The sequence below is a fragment of the Danio rerio genome, chromosome 24, assembly GCF_049306965.1.
Source record: "Danio rerio strain Tuebingen ecotype United States chromosome 24, GRCz12tu, whole genome shotgun sequence".
Classification (NCBI taxonomy): Eukaryota; Metazoa; Chordata; class Actinopteri; order Cypriniformes; family Danionidae; genus Danio; species Danio rerio.
In genome coordinates, this window is record NC_133199.1 from 43,880,001 (window position 1) to 43,892,917 (window position 12,917).

General features: G+C 37.8%; 1 protein-coding gene across 1 annotated transcript in view; it reads left to right on the top strand.

Annotated features, from left to right (window-relative positions):
- Positions 1–12,917, top strand: part of sspo (SCO-spondin) — a 188,449-nt gene that overhangs the window by 169,335 nt on the left and 6,197 nt on the right. The window contains exons 108-111 of the mRNA XM_073941181.1: positions 1–96; positions 4,081–4,141; positions 7,524–7,654; positions 11,869–12,019. Of these exons, the coding sequence (XP_073797282.1) occupies positions 1–96; positions 4,081–4,141; positions 7,524–7,654; positions 11,869–12,019 (439 nt within the window). The remainder of the gene's footprint in view (positions 97–4,080; positions 4,142–7,523; positions 7,655–11,868; positions 12,020–12,917) is intronic.

A 12,917-nucleotide genomic window follows, 5' to 3' on the forward strand; every position in this document is an offset into this window, starting at 1 on the left:
CCGGGGTCAGAGTGGGTGGACGGCTGTCAATCATGTCGCTGCGTCAATGGCCAGAAACACTGTCAATCAAACTGTCCTCCGCTTCACTGCTCAGAGGTAAGAGATGTGCTGTTTGTCTTTTCAGATTGTTTACAGGGTTCCCAAAGGTCCTAAGACTTCTGGAATATCATGGAATTTTAAAGAGATCCAACATTAAAGAATTACTACAGTCAACTTAAAATTTGGGGAGAAAAATTATAAATTAAATCTTAATAAACAGGAAAAATCAAGAGAAACATGAAAATAAATAACATTTAGTTGAAATTTTGTAGTCTTGTGATTTTTTTGCGATAACTCATGTGCAATAGCTACAACACAGTGGCTCAGTGGTTAGCTCTGTTGCCTCACAGCAAGAGGGTTGCTGGTTCAATCCCTAGCTGGGTCAGTTGGCATTTCAGTGTGGAGTTTGCATGTTCTCCTCGTGTTGGCTTGGGTTTCCTCCGGGTGCTTCAGTTTTCACTCGAAGTCCAAAAAAAATGTGCTATAGGGGAATTGATGAACTAAATTGGTGTTTGGGTGTTTCCCAGTACTGGGTTGCAGCTGGAAGGGCATCTGCTGTTTAAAATGATGGCGAGCCCTGATAAATAAGGGATTAAGCCGAAGGAAAATGAATGAATGAATGAATGAATGAATGAATGGAGGAGGGAGGGAGTGAGGGAGGGAGGGAGGTGACGCTGACGACAGGGGTGCAGATCCAAATGCAGGTTGATTGGGAAGGCCAGGTAAGCAGTGGTCAATACAGGGGCAAACAGATGTATAAGGGCAATCTAGAGTCGTAGTCAAAATTACAGGCAGATGGTCTCAAGGCAGGCAGCAAACAGGATTAAACAAATAAACGGGGCGAGGATCAAAAACACGACTAAGGAAAACGCGTGGTTGTGTCACTAAAACAGACAAGACTAGAGTGGAGTTTGTGCTGCTGAAATAGTGTGTGTAATCAGTCCTTGACAATCCTCCGGTGGTGTGTGTGCAGTCAGGATCAGGAAACATGTGTGTGTGAGTGGAGTGCATGTATGGAGTTATAGTCTATAAATGGCGGATTTGTAGTCTGTTAGCGTGTTTTAGATTGCTGGTGATCGTGACAAAAGGAATGAAAGTTCTAGAAATACAAATTTATTCATATAAAAGTAAAAGAAATTTTAAAATGACTTAGTAAAGTACAAATCCTGAAAAAAAACCCTACTCAGTTACAGTCATTTGAGTATTTGTAATTTGTTCTTTGCCTCCACTGGTCCTGGGTCAGAGCTGTGTACATCAGCAGTGAGTAGTGTTGCATCAGAATGAGTGCAGTATTGGTAAAGCGAGCTCTGCAGATGCTGGAAATAGACTGATTGTGTCCAGCATCAGAGACTGAGCACAAAAACAGCACATAACTGGAGAAAAGAAAAGCTAAAAATACCTCCTTCAGTTTCATCCGCTGATTTCAGAGCAAATTAAATGAGGCGTTTTGCATTTGTGCGACTGGAGTAAATGTCACACCTCGACCATGTTAATGCCAAGCTAATTATCACACACGGAAATAAACACACTGCAAATATAATTTACTTGCTAAGAGTTTTTGTCTTTTTTTCCAAGTACAGAAATCTAAAAAGTCTTAAATCAAAAAATATTTTCTTGGCAAGCAAAACATTTTGTTTTGTTTTCAGAAATAATGTTAAAATCAAGTGAGTTTTTTCTTAAAACAATCAATGGGGTAAGTAAAATAACCTTATTTGAAACAAAATTCTTCATTGGCAGATTAGCTTGCTTGTTTTAAGGAAAAACACTGAGGGCCCTATCATACACCCGGCGCAATAAGGCGCAAGAATGTGTATGGCGTGATTTGTTGCTATTTTCAGACCAGCGCAACCGTAATTGTCAAGTTTTGCGCCACGTTGTTTAAATCAGAATGAGACTCAGAATCAGTTTCATTGTCAGGTGTGCTTTACACACACAAGGAATTTGTTTTGGCTACAGAAGCCTACGGTGTAAACATAAAGTGACAAGAGACCAGAGGTGGGTAGTAATGAGTTACATTTACTTCGTTACATTTTACTTTTATTGGGCAATAAAAGTCTCGCATTAACGGAGCATGTTAACGACGATACCGGCCCACCGCTATATATATATATATATATATATATATATATATATATATATATATATATATATATATATATATATATATGATGTTGAAAATAATATATACAACTAGAGTTTTCTTGTTTTGACACATTACAGTTGTAACCACGGGGAGTGACACTGACAACAGAAGGTAGGATCCAAATGCAGGTTTATTCACAATTAGGCAAGCAATGGTCAAATCAGGTGTGATCAGGTATGTGCGGGCAAATCCAGAGTCGTAATCAAGGTACAGGCAATAGGTCGTAAGGCAGGCGGCTAAACAGGATAACAGGATACAAAAGGCTAGGGTCTAAGTATGGATAAACAAGACAAGGAGAAACGCGTTGAAATGTTACTGATACAGCTAACAAGACTCAGCAACGTATGTGGAAAAGAGGGGTTTAAATAGTCCAAATAATCATTGTGTGAGTGGCTTCAGCTGTGAGAGTGCAATCAGTGTGGATCTGGAACCGGTTGTGTGTGGCATGACTGGGTGTTGTAGTCCATAACATGGCAGATATGTAGTTAATGAGTGTGAATGTTTGTGTGAATGTTTACCAGTGACATCTGGTGGTTGTTCGCTGGTAAACATGACAACAGTATGTCGCTAAGAAATAATTACATTAGATTTTTTTTTGTGGCAAGCATTAGAAATAATTTTTAGTGTTTAGCCCTGTAAAAGTCTACAATTTCAGTCCTAAAGGGGATTTAAAAAGTCTTAAATTTAACTTGATGAAACCTGCAGAAACCCTGGAACAGCGATACACCAATATCTTTACAGATGAAAACAATTAAAGGATTAAAATGTTGCAAAAATGATTATGCCTTCTTCACCTCAAGGGACTTTTTCATTTTATTTATAACAATCTGCATTATTATAATGTTATTATTATTAGTAGTATTATTTATTAAATGCAGATTTATATTTGTTTTAATAAAACTTTTTTGACCACACTTTGTGACTATTATTCATTTATTCATTTGCTGGAGATTAGAACTGAATTTAGAAATTATTTTGAAACAAATCTTTGATCTTAACAAACTAAATTAAATATGTGGGCTAATGGATGTGTTCAGTGGAGTGTGTTTCCACTATTTCCTCACTCCACCAAAGTAATGGAGTAAAGTAAAGAGAAAGTAAAGAGGCTGAATGGAGGAGGCTCGTTCTTTATCCTCGCGCTGCAGATGCTCTGTTTAACTGTTTTCTCACTAGCGAAGCGTTCAGTTTTTACACTTACAAAGTCTGTCATGTAAATAACAACTGCACCATGGAGTGACTCTTAAAGAGAATGTGAGATGAGACTCTGATTGGTTTAATGCACGTTATGCTCAAAACACACCCAGAACTCATTAAGAGAATCAGCACAGCCCTGTTAGACCATGCGCTAGATTTATTAATCCTTAAAATCGCACTCGCCCTTAATGCTTTTGTGCCATGTGCTTTAGACTCTGTGCCTAGATCGTTAAAATAGAGCCCTTAATTTTAACATTGTATTTCTGAAATTCGACAATGTTTTTCGCCTGTCCAGAACTGCTTCTTGATTTCACAATTGTTAGATATTTGTACTAGAAACAAGACAAAAAATCTAAGTAGGAAAAGCATGTTTTTGCAGTGTGGTGGTTTTATCTGTTGAAAACGTATATACTGTAAGTCTTGACGTAGGAATCAATGCATTCCCGATGTAGGCAGTGTACATTATTTTCCTAATAATTCAACAGCCTGTCATCATTTTCTCCCTGCATAACCTCAAGCTTCTCTGTGTCATACTCTGCGTTGGCTGTAAGTGTGTGTGTCTGTGAGCGTTTCGAAGCAGGTCTCATATGGAGTAGTATATAAACCATACTGTCAGCATCCGTCCATCTCCAGCAGACGATCGAGTCACGAACAGCAGCTATTCTGAGCTCATATCACCTGTCGCTCTGTTTTCTGCTTTCCAGGGGGAAGTGAAGGTTCTGGAAGCGGGCGACTGCTGTCCGGTGTGCCGCATGCAGTTTCCAGGTACAGTACAGTCACAAAACACACACTAATAGGGGAAGAGTGAGCCCGGAGAGGGAGATGTTTGTCAGCAGATCTTCCATGCGCCACTGACTATTGATGTAGCGCACATCATTAAGCAGACCGAAGCGCTCACAGCTTCACTTTTACTACATTCTGGAGATTGCAGGACAAAATGATTCATGCAGATTTGAAAAATGCTGACGGGAAAACTTTCAAATGGAGCATTGCACACGTTAAGCTTTATGAGTAACAGTGGCATTTAAATGATACAATGAGGAAAGCACAAAATAAAATGTGACTTAGTTGAAATCAGAATTATTAGCCCTCCTGAATTATTAGGCCCCTGAATCTTTTTTTTCGCAACCCAGACTCATTCTGAAAACGTTTCTGGAGATCGTGAAATACAACCCAGGAGGTACGTATTTTTGCAGTTTTTGTTTTTGCGTATACGCGAGAGGCCGCTGTGTGTGCTTTTTTACATCGCAAATATCTCTCACTAGTGCCGTTTGTGCTCGCGCTGTTCTGGCATGAACCCACCAGAGGCCGCTGTCGACTGACCCTTTGTCTGTTTGACTGAATGATTGACTGGGCAACCGGCCAATACACTGACCCACCCTCCTGCTTTCCCTAAACCCAACCAATTTTACTGATTGACCCGCCCGCCCGCCCGCTTAATTCCCTAAACCCAACCGACTTTTTACAAAAGCCATCCAGAAAAGGAAAAGCCTTTGTCTGATTTTTACCACGTTTTCGGATTTTACCAAATTCTCACCCTGTTGTTCACTCTTTCATTTTATTTTTTGGATTCTCTTTTCGTCTTACCTGATTTCTGGAACCGCTCTTCTCCGAACTCGATCCCAGTCGTTGTCGTCGTCGTGGTCAACTACTCTCTGCGCCCCAAGTTCGCCGAAGTACACGACGAGCTAGCTGGACAAACTGGTTGCCGCGGGAAAACCCACCACACAGTGTTAATCGGTCAGCCGGTTAGCACCAAAAGGAACGCTATCATACCGTCCCATAGCGTTCACTTAAAAAAAATTAAATGCAGCCATACGTACCTCCGGCTACATAATTTGCGGTCTCCAGAAACGTCTGCGGGAACTACATTGAACTACATTGTGTGAAATAAGTCCTGTGACAAATAGAACTCATTACTAAACATAATAATTTCTAATGACTGATTTATTTTCTATTTGCTGTGATGACAGCACATAATATTAGACTAGATATTCTTCAAGACACTAGTATTCAGCCTAAAGTGACATTTAAAAGCTTAACTAGGGTAATTAGGTTATAGTTAGGGTAAGTAGGCAAGTCATTGTATAACAGTGGTTTGTTCTGGAGACAATCCAAAACTAATATTGCTTAAGGAAGCTGATCATACTGACCTTAAAATGGGTTTTAGAAAATTTTTCAACAGCTTTTATTCTAGCCAAAAAATCTCTCCAGAAGAAAAAATATTATAGGAAATACTGTGAAAAATTCCTGAATCTGGAAATATATGAAAAAGAATAAAAATTCACAGGAGGGGGATTAATGTTGACTGGAACTATTCTTGCAAACAACTGAAAGTCACAGTCCAAAAATTTGTACACCCAAATTAATATGTTGAGAAAAAATAGTAAAATTAATTTTAATAAACAAAAATGTTTAACTTTTTTTACTTAGTAAAAAAGTGTAATTTGTAATTATTTTTTGCAGCAACTCGTGAATTTAGATGTATTATTTTTGTATTCCTAAAAATGTTCAGTGGCCAAACTCTTAATTTAATTAATATAAATGTTTATTCATGTATTCATTCATTTTCTTTTACGTATTAGTATTTAATAATCAGGGGTCGCCACAGCGGAATGAACCGCTAACTTATCCAGCACATGTTTTAGGCAGCGGATGCCCTTCCAGCTGCAACCCATCTCTGGGAAAATTATTATTATTATTATTATTATTATTATTATTATTATTATTATTATTATTATTATTATTGTTATTATTATTATTATTATTATTATTATTATTATTATTATTATTATTATTATTATAAATTAAAATTAATGAATAGGTTTTTGAATTAACTTTTTTTTTTTTTCAAATTAATTCTATGTTGCAATAAAAAGAAAAACATTTAATTAAAAATAATTGAAAATATACAGACAAAATGGTTGGACTATTCATTATTTCATTATTCTTTATTTTTCAAATATTTCCCAGTGGCTTCACACCAAGAAGGTCGCTGGTTTGAGCCTCGGCTGGGTCAGTTGGCGTTTCTGTGGGGAGTTTGCATGTTCTTTCCATCTTGGCTCCAGTTTCCCCCACAGTCCAAATGCATGCGGTGAATTAGATGAACTAAATTGGATGTAGTGTATGGGTGTGTGTACAGTATGTGTGAATGAGTATGCATGGCTGTTTCCCAGTACTGGGTTGCAAATGGAAGGGCATCCACTGTGTAAAGCATATGCTGGATAAGTTGGCAGTTCATTTTGCTGTGGCGACCTATGATGAATAAAGAGACTAAGCCGAAGGAAAATGAATGCATGAATGAACTGCTGAGGTCAATAGTTTTAACTGATTTTATTTGTGCGAGACACTGTGTTTCTGAGGGGAGTTGGATCTTCTGTGAGAGAAAGTGTTTGTAATTAGATTGGAGTGGATGCTGAAAAGCGTCTCAGTATGACAGCTGGCTGAAAAATGAGATGTAAGTAAGCGGATTCTGAAAAGAAGCGAGTTGTTGCATTTTAATGTTGTGCAAATAAACATGAACTGAGTAGTGCATGATAAGAACATAAACATACATTCATTTTCCTTCGGCTTAGTCCCTATTTCAGATGTGGTCGCCACAGTGGAATGAACCGCCAACTATTTCAGCATGTTTTAAACAGTGGATGCCCTTCCAACCACAATGCAGTACTGAGAAACACCCATACACACTCATTTACACACACACACACACACCCATACACTACGGTCAATTGAGTTCATCAATTCCCATATAGCGCATGTGTTTGGACTGTGGGGGAAACCAGAGCATCCGGAGGAAATCCACGGCAACACGGGGAGAACATGCAAACTCCACACAGAAACGCCAACTGACCCAGCCGGGACTTGAACCAGCAACCTTATTGCTGTGAGGTCACAGTGCTAACCACTGAGCCACCGTGCCGCCCTGAACATAAATATACTGCACACATTTGACCTGTATTGTGCATTAATGTAACGTGGATGTTTAAATGCAGAACTGTTGTGTCAGTTGTTTTGAGTGTTTCTGCTCTCCATTAATTCAGCACTCTGTTTCTGCGTGTATATGTGTGTGTGTGAGTGTGTTTTAATCCCTGTGTGTTTCTCCTTGTCCTGTTTTCTCCGGTGAACATCACTCTCTGCTCTCCAGAGGATCCTGTTGCTGAGTGCCGCCGCCACACTGAGGTCAGGAACATCACCAAGGGCGACTGTCGCCTGGACAACGTGGAGGTCAGTTTCTGCAGAGGGCGCTGTTTATCCAGGACCGACGTCATTCTGGAGGTGCGTGGCATTTGCTGAGGTTTAGAGTGTGTATATATGAACAGTTGAAGTCTGAATTATAAGCCCTCCTGTATGCTTTCCCCCCCAATTTCTGTTTAACGGAGAGCAGATTTTTTTTACACACATTTCTGCACATAATAGTTTTAATAACTCATTTCTAATAACTCATTTCTTTTCTCTTTGTCATGATGACAGCACATAATATTAGACTAGATATTCTTCAAGACATTTTTATACAGCTTCAAGTGACATTTAAAGGCTTCACTAGGGTAATTAGGGTAAAGTTAGGGTAATTAGACAAGTCATTGTATAACAGTGGTTTGTTCTGGAGACAAACCAAAACAAATATTGCTTAAGGGGGATAATTTGACCTTAATTGACCTTAAAATAGGTTTATTAAAATAAAAATTTAAGAATAAAATTAAAATTAGATAAAAAATTAATAAAATGACATTAAGAATTTTTCCAGAAAAAATAAAATAAAATGTAACGGATTATATATATATATATATATATATATATATATATATATATATATATATATATATATATATATATATATATATATATATATATATATATATATATATATATATATATATATATATATATATATGGGGGGGGGGGGGCACTAAGGCACGCCTCCCACTGCCTATAAACAGCCATATCGCACTGCTACGAGTGTGATATTGCTCATTTATATATATATATATATATATATATATATATATATAAATTATTGGCATGGTATATACTGTAGGAACATGACAAAATATATTATATTATATTCTATTATATTCTATTATATTATTTTTTTAACATTGCTATTATTGTCATGTTCTTACAGTATATACCATGCCAGTAATTAATATAATAGTTTTTATTCATATTATTATGATTGTGTAAATATGTGGTTTAATTCATATGGTCTACACATCACAAACAAATTCCATTAATGTATGGTATTATTTAATGTTTGTTTATTAACAATATGTATGTTATTTTTTTCACACTATATGCACTATATTAGAAATTAATATGACGGTTTATATTCTCCATATCATTTGTAATTGTGGTAAATGCTTGTTCTGATTTCTATAGTCTAGACATGCCAAGACAAATGATTTCATGTATTATAATTTGTGTTACTTTTAACTTTCTTTACATTGTTATTTTCATTACAGTACAGTAATTAACAGGACAGTTTAAATCCATGAATGTGGTAAATATTTATTCTTATTCACATGGTCTAGACATCCCAAACAAATTCCTTTCATGTATGATACCTATTTTTTTTTTTATAAAAAGCTCTATAACTAATTCATGACCGTCGCATCCCCAAAGCGCCACATGTATCCAGCCTGCTGCTCTTTGTTCTGCACTTAAATGTTTCATCAGTGCGAATGTTTGCCGCAACTATTTTAAAATGTGTTTGAAATGGAAACTTCTGTCAGGTTGCCATGGAAACACTCTCCGCCAAACTCGCACCTCTCCTTTTCTTTTTTTCATTCCCTCTTTTGTCTCCACATCTGCCCTCTTCCTTCAAATCTCCTAATGGGCTCATGTTCAACTCTCTAAATGATCCCAGCATTCACACAGAGCAGGACACTGGCAGGTTTCAGCAAATGTGGCGTGCAGATCATTCTGAGTGTGTCCTGCACTGCAAAAACTCTTTATCTAATCAAGAGTGACTTATTTTCTAGACAAACACAATCTTGGTGATTTTGTTTTAAGATTATTATAATTGTTTTTGCAGGGACCTGCTTCAAAGATAATATCGGTCATTTAATAGCAGACACTTGTGGCTAGTTTGAATTACATTTTGAACACACTGGCATAAAAGGGAGCTATTATCCTTTTTACAAAATGTAAAGTAAGTCTGATGTCTCGTGTGTTTGTGTGTGTGTGTGTTTTAGCTCAAAATAGCACACACATAATGTTCTCTAGCTCTCTGAAACTGACCCGTATAGGTTTTGATCCTAAGTGTGGGGTTTTGGTGACTCCCTTTAAACTCAAATGAGACTGAGCTCTTTTCAGAAGAGGGCGGAGCTACACATACTTGTATGTCAGCATAGTGGCAGATTCGAAAACAAGACTGAAGTCTATGCTAAAGAGGAAGAGATTGTCACTGGTGGGCGGGGCTTTCCCCTTCTGATGTCACATGCAAAGGGAGAATGTCCATAACCTTAGGGATGTGTCCCCCTAACCCAACCTGTATGTGTTTTTATTTGCTAAAATTGATCAACTACATGCACAGTTTCTAGTGTTAATGGTTGTAGCGAGGATGTAATCAAGGATGTAAGCAATGGGAAATGCTGTTTGGCACCGCTAACAATTTAGCTGCAAATTCATATTCATCAGTCAAACCCCTATAAACAGTAAACAGCCACAATCTTCAGCAGCATATGCAGGGTCTCTCTATGCGTGTCTCTCTATGCCAGGGGTTTTCAAACTGGGGTGCGCGGACCCATGGTGGGTCACAAGAGAGCACTAGGGGGTCCGCAAAAAACTTAGCAGAAACAAAAAATGATTTACGAGATATTTTTTTCCAATTCTAAAATTATGAATGACTATAAATAATTAATCTACATACAGTTTTGTGATTTATATAAGTGTATACTTTATTGTATTATGTTTATCCCAAAATCCTTTGCGCTCTTTAAGGTTTTGCATACATACAGTTGAATGGAGCAATTAGCAGCTGTAAGTGCAGTAAAGATGATGGAAAGACTTTTAAAGAATCCCTCTCCTGCAAGCAGTTCATGCAAATCAGCGTGAAAATTGCGCTTGGTTTTACCTGCATGTTAAAGCAGGGAGTCGATAGACCCCAGTGTGTTCTTTGTAAAGAGATTCTACCCAACGAATGTACAGAAACACAGTAAGCAGACGCATAAGTTCAATGTAAATATTGTGCTTTAGGGCCGACCTTTCAGAGGAACTAGAAAATATGACAGTGGCTTTCATGTTAGCAGAGTAGCTGTATATAATTAAAGTATGATATATTTACATTTACATTCAGTCATTTAGCAGACGCTTTTATCCAAAGCGACTTACAAATGAGGACAAGGAAGCAACTTACACAACTAGGAGCAACAATGAATAAGTGCTATAGGCAAGTTTCAGGTCTGTAAAGTCTAAGAGGAAAGTATTAGTACTTTTTTTTTTTTTTTTGGGTACAGTTAGTGGGATATCCAGAGAGGCAATTGCAGATTAAGGAAGTGAAGTGGAGACTAAATAGTTGAGTTTTTAGTCGTTTTCTCTAAGTGACTCTGCTGTTCTGATGCAGTTAGGGAGTTCATTCCACCAACTGGGCAGATTAAGCGTGAGCGTTCGCGAAAGTGATTTCTTCCCTCTTTGGGATGGAACCACGAGGCGACGTTCATTCACAGAACGCAAGTTTCTGGAGGGCACATAGATCTGCAGAAGCGAGAGCAGATAAGAAGGAGCAAAGCCAGAAGTCGCTTTGTAAGCAAACATCAGAGCTTTGAATTTGATGCGAGCAGCAACTGGCAGCCAGTGCAAACAGATGAGCAGCGGAGTGACATGTGCTCGTTTAGGTTCATTAAAGACCACTCGTGCTGCTGCGTTCTGGAGCAGCTGAAGAGGCTTGATAGAGTTAGCTGGAAGCCCGGCTAGTAGAGAGTTGCAGTAATCCAGTTTGGAGAGAACAAGAGCTTGAACAAGGAGTTGAGCTGCATGTTCAGATAAGAAGGGTCGGATCCTTCTGAGGTTATATATGAACAAATAACCTGATTTTCTTCAAGTGAAGCATGAGAACACATTGCTTTGCATCTTATGAACTCAACCAAGCCTTAAAAATACACTGCAGGCCATCCCTTTAATAATGCATTAGTAAGTGTTGGACTATGATTAACAAATGCTGTACATATATTGTTCATTATTAGTTCATGTTAGTCAGGTGTGTCCATATTCGGTCCTGGAGGGCCGGTTTCCTGCATATTTTAGTTCCAACTCCAATCAAACACACCTAAAGCAGCTAATCAAGTTCTTTAGGTATACTAGAAACTTCCAGGGAGTTGTGTTGAAGGCAGTTGGAGCTAAACTATGCAGGACACCCGCCCTCCAGGACTGAGTTTGGTCACCCCTGGTGTTAGTGAATGCATTAAGTAATGAAACCGTATTTTAAAGTGTGACCTGTTCATTTATTCCTCATATTTGTTTGCAGTGTGTGATGGTGTGGTTTTGTCTTTTAGGAGCCGTACCTGCAGGCTTTCTGCGACTGCTGTAGTTACAAACTGGACCCACAGAACCCGGTGCGGTTCCTCAATCTGCGGTGTGCCAGCGGAGATCTGGAGCCCGTGGTTCTGCCCGTCATCCACAGCTGCGAGTGTACCAGCTGCCAGGGTGGGTAATGCACAAACAAACGGCTGTAGCCCTCAGTCTGGATGATCCGGGATGAAGACATTTGTTTGGAAAGATTAATGAGCAATAGAAAACATCCCCAAAAAATCTGCACACTGCCACTTTAGCTATTAAAATAGCAATTTAATTAGACAACGTTTCAGCCTACAAAGTCTTCATCAGGTCATACAGAAAGATGTGTGCTTACTCGGTAACACTTTACAATAAGGTTGCATTAGATAATGTTAGTTTATGCATTTACTAACATGAGCAAACAACGAGGGATGCATTTATTACAGTATTTATTCATGTTAGTTAATGAAAATACAGTTGCTCATTGTTAGTTCGTTAACTAATGTTAACAAGCATTAATTTGGATGCATTAGTAATTGTTGAGCTGTGCTTAATAAATGCAGTACAAGTGTTCATAATTAGTTCATGTTAGTAAATAGCCTAACTAATGAAACCCTATTTTAAAGCGTGACCTGTTTTTCTTTCTAAAGATTGAAGAGCACACAGCGCTCTATGAGGACGAATGTGCTGATAGAAGTGTCTAAATGCTTTAGAAATAAAAGATAACTTTTTGTGATGATATTTGGTGATATTTGATGATATTTAGCTGTGGAAACTATACATTTAACTTATACTGTTACTGTAAATATACAGTGCTCAGTGTAAATGAGTACACCCCCTTTTGAAAATAAATATTTTGATTCATTTCTTTGTAAATATAGGCAATTACATTTAAACAGAGTTTTATGCAACAGTAAGCACAAGTGTATTATTGTAAAGCGTCTCAAATTAGATCCATTTAAACTAAATGTAATATTTTACAGCTCTCTTGATGTTTCCTCTTTGTTAGAATTTGACTTCATATTTTTGCACTGTGATCTCAAAGTTT